Genomic DNA, 19614 nt, shown 5'->3' with positions numbered 1-19614 from the left:
GAGTCCTTGTCAGGATTCCCCAAAGTTAACTTTCAGGTTGAGCTGGTGGTAATGAAGACAAACACAATGTTAGCTTTCAGTGCAAGAAGATTACAATATAAGAGCTTTGACATAATGCTGAGGTTTTATAATGCATTGGTCGGACCGGACTTGGAATATTGCAAGCAATTTTGGGCTCTTTATCTAAAAATAGATGTGCTGTTATTAGAGAGGTTCCAGAGGAGATTCATGAGAATGAAAGTGTCAATGTATGAGTAACGTTTGATGACTCGGGGCCAGTACTTGCTAGAGCTTAGAAGAATGAAGGGGATCTCATTGAAACCTATCAAATATTGAAAGTGGATATGGAGAGGATCTTTTCTATAGTGGGGGAGTCTAGGATCAGAGGGCACAGCCTCAGAGTAGAGAGATGTCCATTAAACACAAGAGATGAGGAGGAATTCTTTAGCCAGAAGTTGGTGAATCTGTGGAATTCATTACCATGGACAAGTGGAGGCCAAGTCATTTGGTATATTTAAAATGGAGGTGATAGGTTCTTGATTAGTCAGGGCTTCAAAGGCTATGGGGAGAAGGCAGGAGAATGGAGTTGAGAGGGATAATAAATCAGCCATGATGGAATGGTGGAGTAAGACTTGTTCCCAAGATTTGTGGTCTCTGAGCTCCTTTTCCTGTAAATGTTAGCATATGGCATTGGGGAGATCCTAATTTTACTACATTTTGGCACCCTGCTTCTTAACATTTTCCTAGCTGTCTGTCAACCCAAGTGATTGAACAACTCACCTTCCCTGTCGGGATGCTCTGCTACTGTACAGTTAGGCACCATTCCAGACTCATCTATGGCCTGACTTCCCGAGCTGATGAATCCACAGTCATTATTTCTGATTTGTCCTTCCTGCTGCCCTTCTGTACATTTGAGCCATTTCTGGATCCACTCTCCAGTTCTAACTGCGCTTCACTGAGGAATCATTATGCCTAGCAGTATTCAAAGGGGAAACATTTGCTAGCAAGTGAAAATGACTCTTGGACTGCCTATTTGTACTTCCGAGTCAGGCTGACCTTCACCCATTCCCATGCTGCCTTTGCACACAGATGCTTCAATGTGACATCTCCCTTTTAATGCCAGTTACAAAATCCTCAGCCTTATTTACTTTGCCACAATAACTTCACCTGCTACTCCAGCTCAAACCCAAAGATAAAGCTGCTGCAGTTGGAGTTGCTGTTGCAGTATGTCCTGCATGTGTATCTGTCCAATTCACTGGAAGTCAAATGACCACATCTGAACACGATATTGCAGGTATAGCTATGTGTAATTGAGGTAAGAACATCTCTACTCTTGTACTCAAATGCTGTCAAAGTTTAACTTGTAACTTGCCTTCCGATTTGTCTTGTATACTTTCAAATACTGATACCTTTCAAACTATCACCATCTTAAACATCTTAAAATTACTCTGGGTATTTCATTTCTTTTCACACATTCACTCATTTTGCCTATGTCCCCCTGAAGCCTCTCTACATCCATCTCAGCTTTGTGCCATCAGCAAACTTGGAAGCACCACTTTTAAATTGCCTCATCCAAATCATGAACTTAGCTTTAAAAAGTTTGGGTCCAAGCATAAATCCCTGTGTTGCTGCATTTGTCACAGCCTCCAAACCCAAACATTGACCATTTATTCTTACTTTGTTACATAGAACAAAAAACAGAACAGCACATTCCAAGATATCTATACCAAATTAAACTAAATCATTCCTGCCTGTACGAGTCATATTCCTCCATTCTCCGTATGTGTCCATATAAAAACTTAAAAAAACCATAATGATATCTGTTTTCTGTCTAGTAACCAATACCCGTATATTATCCCCAATGATCAACATCCCGATTTTGTTACACTTCAGCTCAATTTCATATGAGACATCAGTTGTAATGACCAGTTGCTGTTGACCTGACCCTCTGGTTGCAGTTGGACTTGTATTTTAAAAAAATCAACTATCAATTTAAAATAATTTTGTGAGTGTTAAAGTTATCCCCATAGTGACTGTTTTGTCTGGTGACACAGTTCCCTTACTAACTTTTCTTTATTTTTGTGCAGCTCTTTGTCTTTTGCCATGGGATGTTGCAGTGTGCCCAGCTCCTGTACAGTTCTTACTTCAAGAGCAGCATCACCACCATCGAAAGGCAATTTGGAATGTCCAGTTTCTCATCTGGAACCCTGTCAAGCATACATGAGGTATAATTAATTCTAAACAGGCACCAGAATTGTTGGCATCAAATCAGAGTGCACATAGTGAATTTCAGCAAGAATATATGTGGCTTGAGGGTGTTGTTCTATACAGAGCCTTGGCTCGTAGTTGCTCACAAATGCACACTGCATTGCCAGTCATCACTAACATTGTGCTGCTGGTAAGTCCTCACCTATGGCAATGTCTGTTGCTTCTCTGGGATCTTCATGTTAGTCTTTTCTTTGGTACAACACCTGTCTGTGGTCCATATCACATGGGTAATATTTCTCATGCTCGTTTCTATTCACTTCTCTTGAACAGTGATTTGAGATAGTTCTCTTGTTCAGCTTGTAGAAAGTGAAAGTGTAGAAGTCCTAGAAGGCTTTTTTCAGCAGTTCTGCTTGCACAAGTGCCTGCAGATACTGGAACCTGGAACAAAACACAAATTGCTGTAGGAACTTGGTGTGCCATGCAGCAGCTATGGTAGTAAGGGACTGGTTAGTGATTCAGGTAGATAACCTGCATTGGGACTCCTGAGCAATAATTCTCAATGATTATCGCAGTTTTGATCCTGTAACTGTGAAAGTGCCTTTGACAATGCTTGAAGCCAGTTCTCTGATTGTTTCTGCCTGTGTTCTTGGACTTCTGTCTTGGAAGATGGATCTTGAGAGTAGTCTGGGTCCGTGCTACAGTATGGCCCCATTCTAGGACTACATTCCATGATGATGGTATGAGTCAGCATTTCCTAGCATGAGAGCTCACCAAAGTTTCTTCAGATACATGAGACGAGAACAGTGCTGGAGAGGTAGTAATAGGGGACAAGAAATGGCAGATAAACTCAATAAATATTTTGCACAAGTCTTCACTGTGGAAGTTCTAGTTATCTAGTTCTAGTGTGAAGTTACTGTTACTAGGGAGAAGGTTCTTGGGAAACTGAAAGGTCTGAAGGTCGATAAATCACCTTGACTAGATAGTGTACACCCCAGTGTTCTGAAGGAAGTGGCTGAAGAGACTGTGGAGGCATTAGTAATGATCTTTCAAGAATTACTAGTTTCTGGAAAGGTTCCAGAAGACTGGAAAATTGCAAATGTCACTCCACTCTTCCATAAGGGTAAGAGACAGAAGCAAGGAAATTATAGGCCATTTAGTCTGACCTCAGTGGTTGGAAAGATAATGGAGTTGATATTCAAAGATGAGGTCTCAGGGTGCTTGGAAGCAAATAATAGGGCATAGACAGCATGGTTTCTTCAAGGGGAAATCTTGCTTGACAGATCTGTTGGAATTCTTTGAGGAAATTACAAGTAGGATAGACAAAGGAGAATCAGTTGATGTTGTGTACTTGGATTTTCAGAATGCCTTTGACAAGGTGCCACACATGAGGCTGCTTAACAGGTTATGAGCCCATGGTAATACAGGGAAGATTCTAGCGTGGATAAAGCAGAGGCACTCAGTGGCAATAAAAGGAGCCTTTTCCAGTTGGCTGCCAATGACTAGTGGCGATCCACAAGGGTCTGTGTTGGAACTGATTCTTCTTATGTGATATGTCAGTAATTTGGATGATGAAATTGATGGCTTTCTTGCAAAGTTTGCAGAGGATACGAAGATAGGTGGAGGTAGTTTTAAGGAAGTAGAGAGGCTACAGAAGGACTTAGATATATTAGGAGAGTGGACAAAGAAATGGAAGGTGGATTACAGTGCCGGGAAGTGTATGGCCATGAACTTTAGTAAAAGAAATGAAAGGGTAGACTACTTTCTAAATGGAGAGAAAGTACAAAAAATTTGAGGCACAAAAGGTCTAGGGAGACCTTGTGCAGGGTCCCCTAAAGGTTAATTTGCAGGTTGAGTCAGTGGAGAGGAAGGCAAATGCAATGTTAGCATTCATTTTGATTCGACTAGAATATGAAAGCAAGGATGTAATGTTGAGGCTTTATAAAGCACTGGTGAGGTCTTATTTGGAGTATTCTAAGACCCAAGGACACAGCCTTAGAATAGAGGGACATCCTTTTAAAATGTAGATAAGGAGGAATTTTTTTAGCCAGGAAGTGGTGAATCTGTGGAAACCTTTGCCACAGGCAGTTGTGGCCAAGACTTTATGTATATTTAAAGCAGAGGTTGATAGATTCTTGATTGGTCAGGGCATCAAGGGATATGGGGGGAAGGCAGGAGATTGGGGCTGAGAGGAGAATTGGATCAGCCATGGGGAAATGGTGTAGCAGACTCAATGGGCCAAATGCCCTAATTCTACTCCTGTATATTATGGCTTTATAACCAATGGTCTCACTTTAATGACTTTTAATCTCATGCTTGTTATTTATTGTTATTTGTTTATATTTGCATTTGTTATTAAGAAGGCATATGGTGTGTTGGCATTCATCAACCATGGGACTGAGTTCAAGAGCTGTGAGGTAATGGTACAGCTATACAAGACCTTGGTCAGACCCCACTTGGAATATCATGTTCAGTTCTGATCACCTCACTACAGGAAGGATGTAGATACTATAGACAGAGTGCAGAGGAGATTTACAAGTATGTTGCCTTGACTGGAAAGCATGCCTCATGAGAATAGGTTGAGTGAACTTTCTCCTTGGAGTGACAGAGGATGAGAGGTGACCTGATAGAGGTGTGTAAGATGATGAGAGACGTTGATTGTGTGGATAGTCAGAGACTTTTTCCCAGGGCTGAAATAGCTAGGACAAGAGGGCATTGTTTTCAGGTAACACGTACAAAAGCTGGATGAACTCAGCAGGTCAGGCAGCATCCGTTGAAATGAACAGTCCCTGTTGTGGTGACGGAAGGATAGGGTGAGGGTGATGACAGGGTGCTACACCTGTCCCTACACCTCCTCTCTTACCACCATTCAGGGCCCCAAACAGTCCTTCCAAGTGAGGCAACACTTTGCTTGTGAGTTTGTTGGGGTAATTTATTGCATCCGGTGCTCCCGGTGCGGCCTCCTCTACATCGGCGAGACCTGACGCAGATTGGGGCACTGCTTCATCAAGCACCTCAACAGACAGGATCTCCTGGTTGCCACCCACTTCAACTCTGCTTCACATTTCCATTTGGATATGTCCATACATGGCCTCCTCTACAGCTATGATGAGGCCAAACTCAGGTTGGAGGAGCAACACCTCATATACTGTCTGGGTAGTCTCCAGCCCCTTTGGTATGAACATTGAATTCTCCAACTTCCGGTAATTCCCTCCCTCTCCCTTCCACCATCTCACTTCCACTCTGCCTCCTCTTCCAGCTGCCTATCACCTCTCTCATGATTCTGTCTTCTTCCACTACCCATAGTGTTCATAGTGTTTTCCCCTTACATTCCTTCTTCACCTCTCCTGCCTATCCCCTCCCTGCTTCCCCCCCCCACCCCTTGATCTTTCTTCTGATTGGTTTTTCACGCGGCACCTTCTACCCTCCCCCCACTTTCTTTATAGGGTCCCTGCCCCCTCCTTCTTTAGTTCTGACGAAGGGTTGCAGTCCGAAACGTTGACTGCTTATTTCAACAGAACCTGCCCGACCTGCTGAGTTCATCCAGCTTTTGCACGTGTTGATTTGACCACAGCATCTGCAGTGTACTTTGTGTTTACTATAGTTTTAAGGTGCATGGAAGTAGGTACAGGGAGGTTACCAGATGTAGGCTTTTCACACAGAGAGTGATAGGTGTGTGGAATGCACTGATAGTGATGGTGGTAGAGGCAGATACAATAGGGTCTTTTAAACACATTCTTAAATAGGTCCATGGAGCTTAGAAAAATAGAGGGCTATATGGAAGGGAAATTCTAGGCAGCTTCTAGAGTAGGTTATATGTTTGGCATGACTTTGTGGGCCGAAGGGCCTGTAATATGCTGTGGATTTTTATTTGCGTAGTTTGTTGTTCTGTTAGTTACTATTTTATAGATTTACTAAGTATGTCCGCAGGAAAAAGGTTGTATGTGGTGACATGTATGTACCCTGAAAATAAATTTTACTTTGAACTTGCATGTCACCATCAAGCTTGAAATTGTTTTTCTTGCAGGTATTTAAAAGAAAATATACAATAGAATTTATTAAAAATTGTACAGAAACGAAGACTGACAAACAGCTTATATGCAAAAGATACAAATGGTGTAAATAAAAATAAAAGTAAATAAATAATACAGAACATGAGTTGTAGAGCCCTTGGAAGTGAGTGTGTAGGTTGTGGAATCAATTCAGTTTTACGGCGAATGAAGTTATCTGCAGGAACCTGATGTTTGGTGGGTAATACCTATTCCTGGACTTGGTGGTATGAGACCTAAGGCTCCTCTACCTCTTGCCTGATGGTATAAGCAAAAAGAAAAGTCAAAGTAGATGATTTCATATTTTCCAAATTATAGTGTTCAGTCTGGTCATCTCATTGGTCCTTCCAAATCCCTCATTAAGGTTGTGAACTGCTGGAGTCCTTATACTAATCCCCATGATCACTCACTATTCATAGTCTCTCAATCCATTTATTTCACCTCCTTGTTTGTGAACTAATCCTCACGTTATATCAGTATGTAAAGTTAAACAACCAAGAGATGAAACGTTGCCCAAGAGAACTGTCTCATATGACCTTAATCTTTAGGAGCAGAATTAAACCATTTGGCCCATCGAGTCTGCTTCACCATTTCATTGTGGTGGATCGAATTTTTCCTCACAGCCCCAATCCCCTACTTTCCTCCCATACCACTTCATGCCTGACCAGTCAAGAATCTATTGACCTCTGACTTAAACATATATAAATACTTGGCCTCCACAGCTGCCTGTGACAATGAATTCTAGATTCACCACTCTCTGGCTAAAGAAATTCCTCCTTCTCTGTTCTAAAAGGAGACCCCTCTATTCTGAAGCTGTGTCACTCCCACCATAGGCGATATCCTCTCCACATCCACTCTATCAAGTCCTTTCAGCATTTGATAGGTTTCAATGAGGTCTCCCCTCATTCTTTTGAATTCCAGTGAATGTAGGTCCAGAGATATCAAACACTCCCCAAATGACAAGCAGTTCAATCCTGGAATCATTTTCATGAACCTCTTTTGAATCCTCTCCAGTTTCAGCACATCCTTTCTAAGATAAGGGGCCTAAAATTGCTCACAATACTCCAAATGAGGCCTCACCAGGTCTTTATAAAGCCTGGATGTTACATCTTTGATTTTGTATTCTAGGCCTCTTGAAATGAATGATAACGTTCTTTTTCTTCCTCACTACAGATTAATAAATCTTTAGGGAAGCCTACTCAAGGATTCCCAAGTCGCTTTGCGCCTCAGTTTTCTGTACAATGGCATACAAAAGTTTGGACACCTCTGGTCAAACTTCCTGTTACTGTTAATAGTTAAGTGAGTAGAAGATGAACTGATCTCCAAAAGTCAGAAATTTAAAGATGAAACATCCTTTTCAACATTTTAAGCAATATTTGTGTATTATTTTTGTTTTGTACAATGTTAGAGTGAAAAAAGGAAAGGAGCACCATGCAAATGTTTGGGCACCCCAGGAGATTTGAGCTCTCAGATAACTTTTACCAAGGTCTCAGATCTTATTTAGCTTGTTAGGGCTATGGCTTGTTCATAGTCATCGTTAGGAAAGGCCAGATGATCCAAATTTCAAAGCTTTATAAATACCCTGACTCCCCATACCTTGTCCCAAAAATCAGCAGCCATGGGCTCCTCTAAGCAGCTGCTGAGCACTCTGAAAATTAAAAGAAATGATGCTGTTACGGATTCAAGCAACAATAAATATATGAGTGAGGCAGGGGTTTTTATAACAAATAACATGTTTGTTAAACACTGAAAACAAACCCCCAAAAGTAAACAAACCACTCACGTAACCAGAAATCAGCTGCTGTGCGGCAGCTTAATCAGTTCTTAAAGCAATGAAGCTTAAACAGTTCTTAAAACGATGTTGCAAAAGTTCAAAATTCTTACAGTCCATTTAAGGGAGATACTTTTTAAGATGATTTAAATTCTCTTTCACGCTGTGTTGTTGCAATTCCCAGTCGAACTACTTTTCCCACGAAGAATTTTACGAAGATGAAATGAAATGGCTTAAAGGCACTGACCTTTCCTTTACAACACTGTACTCAATCCTTTCTGCTATTCACAGGGATTAACATGAGTACAGTCAACGAATTCCTTCCGAATGAGGATCAAACAAGATCAAACCTGTTTCACAGTTGAAATTGACGTTCCTCGATCTTTTCACTCCCGAACTCCAATCTTCACTCTCCACTGATTCTCAACTAGCAGTATTATAAAGAAACTGCTGGCAATGACCTTTTAAACTTTAGGCATTAGATAAAACTTCATCTTTCAACTAAACTGCATCATAACATTAAATCACGCAGTGGCATGAAGTCAACATGGCAAATCCAGCCACGAACTGCCCCTCCTCATAGGGAGGGGTCCTCCTTTTATACCCTGTAAAAAAAACCTGTCACATGACCTCTACTGGCGGTAAAATGATGTCACTCCACCATCACAAGACCATTACCTCAAGTCCAGTATAGCTTCAGAACCTGTCACGTGACAAGTACACCACAGTCACGTGTCACGGGTATGTAACACCTCCCTTCAAAAAAAAATTTTTCTCTGTCGAACAAAAATTTTAACAATTATTTACAAGAAAAACAAATGTATTAATTTTATAACATACACAATATACAATACAGTATCATCATATGACATCTTACAACTCACAATACAGTAGGAGTGTTACAATTGTAAAAAAAACTACTCCATAAAAAACATTACATTGTACATTCAGCATCGAGATAGACAATCAGCAACCACATTATCTTTACCTTTAATATGAGTTATCACAATATTGTACTCTTGTAACATCAAACTCCAATTTAATAATCTTCTGTTTTTGTTTTTCATCTTACTCAGAAAAACTAACGGATTATGATCAGTGTAAACAAAAAGTGGTTTTTGAGTTGTACCAACATATACCTCAAAATATTCTAAAGCTAAAACAAGAGATAACAATTCCTTCTCTATTGTTAAATAGTTTCTTTGATGCTTATTAAATTTCTTAGAAAAGTAAGCTACTCGATGATCAACCTCATCACCCTCATTCCTTTGCATTAATACTGCTCCTGCAGCCTCATCACTAGCATTTACAGCTAATGAAAAAGGTTTTTCAAAGTCAGGTGCCTTGAGCACAGGTTGTTGACATATCATTGTTTTCAATTTTTCAAATGCTTCTTGACAAGGCACTGTCCACACAAACTTCACATTCTTCTGCAAAAGGTTAGTTAATGGAAGGGCAACATTAGCAAAATTCTTACAAAATTTTCGATAATATCCTACCATTCCCAAGAATCATCTGAGAGTTTTTTTTCCCCGTTGGAGTGGGAATCTCTAAAATTGCCTGAACTTTTGCTTGAACAGGAGCTACCTTACCTTGACCCACAACATAACCAAGGTAAGTCACAGTGGCATGTCCAAATTCACTCTTAGCTAAATTAATAGTTAAGTTAGCTTTTGAAAGCCTTTCAAACAATTTCTCCACCGCAATAAGTGAGGAATGTTGACGAGGAATGTTGAGGAATGTTGATAAGGAATGTTGACGAGGGTAAGGCAGTGGATGTAGTCTATATGGACTTCAGCAAAGCCTTTGACAAAGTTCCACATGGAAGGTTAGTTAAGAAGGTTCAGTCGTTAGGTATTAATGCTGGAGTAATAAAATGGATTCAACAGTGGCTAGATGGGAGATGCCAGAGAGTAGTGGTGGATAATTGTTTATCGGGATGGAGGCTGGTGACTAGCGGGGTGCCTCAGGGATCTGTTTTGGGCCCAATGTTGTTTGTAATATACATAAATGATCTGGATGATGGGGTGGTAAATTGGATTAGTAAGTATGCCGATGATACTAAGGTAGGAGGTGTTGTGGATAATGAGGTGGATTTTTAAAGCTTGCAGGGAGATTTATGCCGGTTAGAAGAATGGGCTGAACGTTGGCAGATGGAGTTTAATGCTGAGAAGTGTGAGGTTCTACATTTTGGCAGGAATAATCCAAATAGAACATACAGAGTAAATGGTAGGGCATTGAGGAATGCAGAGGAACAGAGAGATCTAGGAATAACTGTGCATAGTTCTCTGAAAGTGGAGTCTCATGTAGATAGGGTGGTGAAGAGGGCTTTTGGAACGCTGGCCTTTATAAATCAAAGCATTGAGTACAGAAGTTGGGATGTAATGCTAAAGTTGTACAAGGCATTGGTAAGGCCAAATTTGGAATATTGTGTGCAGTTCTGGTCACCAAATTATAGGAAAGATATTAATAAATTAGAGAGAGTGCAGAGACGATTTACTAGGATGTTACCTGGGTTTCAGCAATTAAGTTACAGAGAAAGGTTGAACAAGTTAGGTCTCTATTCATTGGAACGTAGAAGGTTGAGGGGGGATTTGATCGAGGTATTTCAAATTTTGAGAGGGATAGATAGAGTTGACGTGAACAGGCTGTTTCCATTGAGAGTAGGGGAGATTCAAACTAGAGGACATGATTTGAGAGTTAGGGGGCAGAAGTTTAAGGGAAACACGAGGGGGTATTTCTTTACTCAAAGAGTGATAGCTGTGTGGAATGAGCTTCCTGTAGAAGTATTAGAGGCCAGTTCAGTTGTGTCATTTAAGGTAAAATTGGATAGGTATATGGACAGGAAAGGAGTGGAGGGTTATGGGCTGAGTGCGGGTAGGTGGGACTAGGTGAGATTAAGGGTTCGGCACGGACTAGGAGGGCCAAGATGGCCTGTTTCCGTGCTGTGATTGTTATATGGTTATATGGTTATATAATGTGTGCTTCCCAAGTATCATTTCCTGTCACTAAATCATCAAGATAAGCATCAGTATCTTTCAATCCCTGAATTACAGTGTTAATCATCCTCTGAAAAGTACCTGGGGCATTCTTCATCCCAAATGGAAGAACATTATATTCATATAACCCAGATGGAGTTACAAATGCAGAAATCTCTCTACCTCTGTCCACTAATGGAACACACCAATAACCTTCCAATAAATCAATCTTTGTAAGGGACTTTGCTTTTCCAACTAAATCTACACAATCATCTACTCTAGGAATTGGATATGTATCTGTTTTCATTACAGCATTCACCTTCCTATAGTCCGTACAAAACCTAATACTACCATCTGGTTTTGGCACCATAACACAGGGTGAACTCCAATTTGAGTTAGAAAGTTTAATAATATTATTCTCTAGAATATATTTAATTTCTTTCTCAGCAAGTTCACATTTTTCTATGTTCATCCTATATGGGTGTTGATTAATAGGTTTGGCATCTCCAACATCTACATCATGTGAAGCTATAGTAGTCCTTCTCGGAACATCTGGAGACAAATCCTTATATTTAAAAATTAATTCCTTCATCTGTTGTTTCTGCTGTAGCTGTAAATGTGCTAGTTTCTCATCAATATTTTCCAGAATGGTTGAATTTGGTAACCTGACAGAAACAATTGGATTTAGAATGAAATTCAGATAGATCATCTATCATGTTCCTAGTTAAATCAAACTCATTATCATTAACCACAACAGTCACAGTATCAGATTGTTTCTCAAAATATGGTTTTATCTTATTTATATGACAAAGTTGTGTTGACCTTCTACGATCTGGAGTTTTTATCATGTAATCTACATCATTGATTTTAGACACAATTTCATAAATCTAGCTTGTAAAGGATTCGTTTGCACTGGGAAAAGAACCAACATCTTATCTCCAGGCTTAAACTTCCTCATCCGAGCTTCTTTATCATACCAAATTTTCATTTTCTCCTGAGCCAATTTTAAATTTTCCTTGGCTAAGCTACAAGCTTTATGTAACCTGTCTTTAAATTTCAAAACATAGTTCAACAAATTAGTGTGTATTTCCTTACTAGTCCACTTCCTCATCAACACTCCTTTTTCCAAGTAATATTCTACTGGCACCTTCTCAATTTCACTATCTAGTAGAGCTTGTTCTCTTAATTTTATAATCTTAGGTTATAATCTTTAAAAGATTATAATATAATAAAGATTATAATCTTTAAAATCTTAATTTTATATTCTGCTCTGCTATCATCTCCTTCCGAGACAGAGATAAATCTTCATAGTCAGACTTACTCCAAAAATGTTGTTCAAACAACGAAGTTAAGAAAGTCTCTGACACATCCTCAAAACTCAAATCCTGAGTTGAATAGTCATGAGTAACAACCTCATTCTGCGCATCAATCTTTTTAGCCATAGCTCTAGTCACAAAACAGGAAGAATCTGTGTTAGAATTCATCTCTGGTTCCTCTGACTCCATTGTCAAATGCACTTCAGGAAAAACTTGTCCACCTGCCAAGTCATTACCTAACAATAAAGAAATATCCTTCACAGGTAAGCTAGGCTGTAATCCTACTTTAACAAATCCTGTAACTAACCCTGACTTTAAATTTACTTTATGCAAATGTACAGGCATAAAATCACTCCCAACACCTCTTATATAATTTACCTCACCAGTATCAGACTCTTCATTAAACTTCAATACACTGTCTAACATCAGTGATTGAGAAGCTCCAGTATCCCTAAGGATTTTTATTGGCACCAGAGTAGATCCTTCTTTCAAGGATACAAACCCTTCAGTTATAAAATGATCATATCCCATTTTAACTTGGTCAGACTCTAACAAAACCTCATTTGTGTTTATCAAACCCTGTAATTTTACAGGTGCTTCAGTATGTTGCACACAAGCATCTGGAACTGCTTCATTCTTTTTCTTTTTCAATCTGAAACAGTTAGCTATTACATGACCAGGTTTCTTACAATAGTTACAAATAAGACCAAGCTGTCTTTCCTTCACAGCTCTTCCTTCCTCCTTACCTTTCTCATTAACTTCTGATTTAATTTCTGATTTACCCTGAGTCTCCATGTTATTTTTCCTCTTAAAAATTCTGCCCTGAGGAATTTTATTCTTATGGATTAAAACATACTCATCAGCTAATCTAGCAGAGTCCTGCAATGTATCAGTATCCCTCTCATTTAAGTAGGTTCTTACTTCAACAGGGATGCTTCTTTTAAATTCCTCCATTAAAACCAGCTCTTTCAATGTATCATAGTCCCCATTTACATTTTTAGAAGAAACCCATCTCTCAAAACACACAGCCTTATCATAGACAAATTCCACATAAGTTTTTTCCACAGACTTCTTCAAACTTCTGAATCTTTCTCTATATGCTTCTGGGACCAATTCATATGCTTTTAAAATATGCTTTTTCACAATATCATAATCAAGTGCTTGTGCAGCAGTTAAAGCTGTATAAACTTCTTGTGCTTTGCCTTTAATTACACTCTGTAACAACACTGACCATTTATCTTTCGGCCACTCTGAAATCTGAGCAATCGTTTCAAAATGTTGGAAATATCTTTCCACTTCTGTTTCGCTAAATGGAGGGACCAATTTAATTTCTTGACTAGCAACAAACGGTTTTCTGGAACCAGAAGACTGATTCCCAGACCTTAATTCCGTCATCGCTTTTTCAAATTCCCTTTTTTTTTATCAGCTTCTAACCTACAATGCTCCAATTCTGCTTTACTTTGTTCCAACTTCATTTGTTCGATTTGCAACTGCATCTCTATATCACTTATTGGAAATGACTCTAAAATTGATTAATCAAAATCACCCGAATCCACATAGTGTGAGGCAATTTTTCTTTGTATTAGAGCCTTTGATGTAGTCTTCAAAATACCTTTAAGTTGCAATCTACTAGCTATCTGAGACACCTCAGTTTTTTTTTGCCTTCGCTATCACCTCCGCATCAGGCGAAGCCAGAAACTCATCAATATTCATTGTTGCCGAATACCACTCACAAGCCAATCAAACAAAAGAATCAAGTTTTCCCCTTTTCCAAAACACCGATTCAAAACTTAGCAAGCATTTAAACTCAAATGACCCATTCCGGATGTAGCCTCCATATTTATGTTACGGATTCAAGCAACAATAAACATACGAGTGAGGCAGGGGTTTTTATAACTAAGGATGTATTTTTGGAACAGCTTGTGCTTGAGCCAACCAGGAACGAGGCTATTTTGGACTTGGTGATGTGTAATGAACAGGAATTGATAAGTGATCTTGAAGTAAAGGAGCCATTAGGAAGTAGTGATCATAACATGATAAGTTTTTATCTACAATTTGAGAGGGATAAGGGCAGATCAGAGGTGTCAGTGTTGCAATTAAATAAAGGAGACTACGGAGCCATGAGGGAAGAGCTGGCCAAAGTTAAATGGGCGGATGCCCTGGCAGGAAAGACAGTGGATCAGCAGTGGCAGATACTCGTGGGGATAATACAAAAGATGCAAAAACAGTTCATTCCAATGAGAAGGAAGGATTCAAAGAGGGGGAAGGGGCCATAGTGGTTGACAAAGGAAGTCAGAGATTGTATAGCATTAAAGAAAAAGAGTATGACAGGGCTAAGATGAGTGGGAATACAGATGATTTGGAAAGTTTTAAGGAACAGCAGATCTTAACTAAAAAAGCAATACGGAGAGAAAAAATCAGGTATGAGCTCAGTCTAGCCAGGAATATAAAAGGGGATAGCAAAAGCTTTTTTAGCTATGTGAAGAGAAAGAAGATAGTTAAGAACAATGTTGGCCCCTTGAAGAATGAATTGGGAGAAATTGTTATGGGAAACAGGGAAATGGCAACAGAATTTAATGCGTGCTTTAGATCTGTCTTCACCAGGGAGGACACAAGCAATCTCCCAGATGTATGGATGGGCCAGGGTCATAAGATATCAGAGGAATTGAAACAGATTGACATTAGGAAAGAAACTGTGATGAGTAGACTGATAGGACTGAAGGCTAATAAATCCCCAGGTCCAGATGGTCTGCACCTGAGGGTTCTGAAAGAGGTGGCTCAGGAAATTGCGGATGCATTGCTAATCATTTTCCAATGTTCCTTAGATTCAGGATCAGTTCCTGAAGATTGGAGAGTGGCTAATGTTATCCCACTTTTCAAGAAGGGAGGGAAGGAGAAAACGGAGAACTATCGCCCTGTTAGCCTAACGTCAGTCATGGGGAAGATGCTTGAGTCCATTATTAAGGACGAAATAGTGGCACATCTTGATGGCAGTAATAGGATTAGGCCGAGCCAGCAAGGGCAAATCAAGCTTGACTAATCTGTTGGAGTTTTTTGAGGGTGTAACAAGGATGTTAGATGAGGGTAAGCCAGTGGATGTAGTGTACCTAGATTTTCAGAAGGCATTTGATAAGGTGCCACATAGGAGATTGGTGAGTAAAATCAGAGCTCAGTGAATGATCAGCCATGATCTCAGAATGGCGGTGCAGACTCGAGGGGCTGAATGGTCTACTTCTGCACCTATTGTTTATAACACGTTTATTAAACACTGAAAACAAACCCCCAAAGGTAAACAAACCACTCACGTAACCAGAGATCAGCTGCAGTGCGGCAGCTTAAACAGTTCTTAAAACAATGAAGCTTAAACAGTTCTTAAAACGATGTTGCAAAAGTTCAAAATTCTTACAGTCCATTTAAGGGAGAGACTTTTTAAGATGATTTAAATTCTCTTTCACGTCGTGTTGTTGCAATTCCCAGTCAAACTACTTTTCCCACGAAGAATTTTATGAAGAGGAAATGAAACGGCTTAAAGGCACTGACCTTTCCTTTACAACACTGTTCCCAATCCTTTCTGCTATTCACAGGGATTAACACGAGCACAGTCAACGAATTCCTTCCGAATGAGGATCAAACAAGGTCGAACCCATTTCACTGTCAAAATTGACTTTCCCCGATCTTTTCACTCCCGAACTCCGATCTTCACTCTCCAATGATTCTCAACTAGCAGTATTATAAAGAAACTGCTGGCAAAGACCTTTTAAACTTTAGGCATTAGATAAAACTTCATCTTTCAACTAAACTGCATCATAACATTAAATCATGCAGTGGCATGAAGTCAACATGGCAAATCCAACTACGAACTGCCCTCATCACAGGGAGGGGTCCTCCTTTTATACCCTGTAAAAAAAACCTGTCACATGACCTCTACTGGCGGTAAAATGACGTCACTCCACCATCACAAGACCTTTACTTCAAGTCCAGTATAGCTTCAGCACCTGTCACGTGACAAGTACACCACAGTCACGTGTCACGGTTACGTAACAATGCTCACAAAGCAGGAGAAGGCTATAAGAAGATAGCAAAGTGTTTTCAAGTGGCCGTTTCCTTAGTTCATAATGTAATTAAGAAATGGCAGTTAAAAGGAATGGTGGATATCAAGTTGAGGTCTGGAGGTCCAAGAAAACTTTCTGAGAAAACTGCTTGTAGGATTGCTAGAAAGGCAAATCAAAATCCTTGTTTGACTCCAAAAGACTTTCAGGAAGATTTAGCAGACTCTGGAGTGGTGGTGCATTGCTCTACTGTTCTACTATGTAGCAACACCTGCACAAATATGACTTTCATAGAAGAGTCATCAGAAGAAAACCTTTTCTGTGTCCTCACCACAAAATGCAGCATCAGAAGTTTGCAAAGGAACATCTAAACAAGCCTGATGTATTTTGGAAACAAGACCTGTGGACTGATGAAGTTAAAATAGAACTTTTTGGTGGCCGCAATGAGCAGAGGTATGTATGGAGAAAAAAAGTGTGCAGAATTTCATGAAAAGAACACCTCGCCAACTGTTAAGCACGGGGGTGGATCAACCATGCTTTGGGCTTGTGTTGCAGCCAGTGGCACGGGGAACATTTCACTGGTAGAGGGAAGAATGAATTCAATTAACTACCAGCAGATTCTGGAAGCAAACATCACACCGTCTATAAAAAAGCTGAAGATGTAAAGAGGATGGCTTCTACAACAGGATAATGATCCGAAACACACCTCAAAATCTACAATGGACTACCTCAAGAGGTGCAAGCTGAAGGTTTTGCCATGGCCCTCACGGTCCCCCGACCTAATCATCATCGAAAATCTGTGGATAGACTTCAAAAGAGCACTGCATGCAGGGCGGCCCAAGAATCTCACTAACTAGAAGCCTTTTGCAAGGAAGAATCAGCGAAAATTCCTCAAACAAGAATTGACAGACTCTTAGCAGGTTACAGAAGGCATTTACAAGCTGTGATACTTGCCAAAGGGGTTGTTACTAAGTACTGACCATGCAGGGTGCCCAAACTTTTGCTTCAGGCCCTTTACCTTTTTTGTTATTTTGAAACTGTAAAAGATGAAAAATAAAAAGTAATCTTGCTTAAAATATTAAAGAAATGTGTCATCTTTAACTTTATGCCTTTTGGAAATCAGGTCATCTTTTAACTTACTTAGCTGTTTACAGTAACAGAAATTTTTATAGGGGTGCTCAAACTTTTGCATGCCACTGTATAATAGAGCAAAAATTAGTGGGAAGTCAGGGGAGTGGGAAGCTTTTAAAAACCAACAAAAGGTAACTAAAAAGTCATAAGGAGAGAAAAGATGAAATATGAAGGTATGCTATTGAATAATATGAGGATACAAACTTCTTTCAGATATATAAAGAGTAAAAGTGAGGAGTGTAGATATGGAACCACTGGAAAGTGACGCTGGAGAGGTAGTAATAGTGGACAAAGAAATAGCGGACCTACTTAATAAGTATTTTGCATCAGTCTTTACTGTGGTAGGCACTAGCAATATCCCAGAAATGTAAGAGTGTCAGGATGTGCAAGTGGGTGCAGTTGCTATCACTAAGGGGAAGGTACTTGGAAAGCTGGACAGTCAAAAGGTGGACTGTTCTCCCAGTGTTCAGAAAGAGGTAGCTGAAAAGACTGTGGAGGCATTGGTAGTGATGTGAGGATGTGTGCTTAGTCCACTGCTTTAGTCCCTCTACACTCACGACTATGTGACTAGCTACAGCTAAAATGGTATTTAGAAATTTGCTTATGACACCACTGTTATTGGCAGAATCTCAGATGGTGATGGGAGAAATGTATGGGAGCATGCTAAATTAGTTGATTGAGTGGTGCCATAATAGCAACCTTGTACTCAATGCCTTTAAGACCCAGGAATTGATTATGGCCTTCAGGAAGGGGAAGTCAAAAGGACACACACCACAACAATGCTTATTGAGAGTTCAGCAGGTTCAAGTTCCTGGGCATTAACATCTCAGTGGTCTATCTTGAACCCAACATATTGATGCAATCATAAAGGTGGCATGACAGCAGCAATACTTAATTAGGAGTGAGGAAATTTGGTATGCAATCAAAAACTCTGGCTAATTTCCTACAGATGTATGGTGAAAGAGTATTCTTTTTGGCTGTGTCACTGCCTGGTGATGCACGGATGTGTGCTTAGCCACTGCTCTACTCGCTGAACACTCACGACTATGTGGCTACGCATATTGCTGTGAATTTGAGGAACTTTGTTAAAGAACACAATCAAGGACCATACTTCAGATACTTCCTAATGAAAACAGATGAAAGTGGTACAAATGAAATTGGATTAGATGATCCAATCACTTCTTTTAAAGACAGTATTGCTATTTGATTAAAATTGCACTTGGAGATAGTGGATTTGCACTTAATCTGCTCATGTAATGTCCAGGGTAATGGTGAGTGACATTTATAATAAATCGTTCTTATTTGAAATATATTCCTTCATTATGTTTTCACAAGTAACAGCTTCTGCTGTAATTTCTTTCAGGTTGGGAACTCAGTTCTGATTATTTTTGTTAGTTATTTTGGAAGTCGAGTTCACCGCCCAAAAGTGGTTGGATTAGGCGGCCTTCTACTCAGTGCTGGAACCTTCCTGCTTACACTGCCCCACTACATATTTGAGCCATATCAGTACAGCAAGACCATAGTCGGTAAGGCAGCACAGTACTGCTGGATTTACTTTCTCTTACCTGTTAATAAGCATAAAGAGATACAAGTGGAAAATTAGATTATTAAAAATCTCTGGCATTTTGAACTCTGAGTGGACAGAATGATATACATTTTTTAATGTTTTTGTTCAAGGGAATGTAGGCCTCACAACCTGAGCCAGTGTTTAATGATAATATTGATGGCATGTGGTAATATAGAATACGGCAGGTGTGGAGTAGTGCACTTTGGTAGATCAGAGGTAAAGGGGTAGTGCACAATGGCAGGACACAACTGTTCTGCAGAAGGATCTTTGAGTTCAAGTCCATAGCTTCTTGAAAATAGCCACGCAAGTTGATAGGGTGGAAAGTGAACAGGCACTGAATTCAAGAGTAAAGAATTAAATTGCAGCTTCACAAACCCTGGTTGGGCTGTATCCAATTCAGGTCCTCCATTGTAGGAAGGATGGTGAGACTTCAGAGAATGTGCAGAAAAAGTTTACCAGGATTCTATCAGCATAAAAGGGCTTATGCTATGGGGATAGGTTGGACAAACCTGGGTGGTTTTCTGTGGAATGGCTGAGTCTGAAGGAGC

General features: G+C 39.8%; 1 protein-coding gene across 2 annotated transcripts in view; it reads left to right on the top strand.

The window, feature by feature from the left end:
- Positions 1–19614, top strand: part of LOC132381729 (solute carrier organic anion transporter family member 2A1-like) — a 223150-nt gene that overhangs the window by 24349 nt on the left and 179187 nt on the right. For both annotated transcript variants that reach the window (XM_059951311.1, XM_059951304.1), the window contains exons 2-3: positions 2088–2225; positions 18863–19025. In XM_059951311.1, coding sequence (XP_059807294.1) covers positions 2088–2225; positions 18863–19025 — 301 coding nt within the window. The remainder of the gene's footprint in view (positions 1–2087; positions 2226–18862; positions 19026–19614) is intronic.

Source organism: Hypanus sabinus, chromosome 2 (assembly GCF_030144855.1).
Source record: "Hypanus sabinus isolate sHypSab1 chromosome 2, sHypSab1.hap1, whole genome shotgun sequence".
Lineage (NCBI taxonomy): Eukaryota > Metazoa > Chordata > Chondrichthyes > Myliobatiformes > Dasyatidae > Hypanus > Hypanus sabinus.
This window is presented reverse-complemented; position numbering and strand designations above follow the sequence as displayed.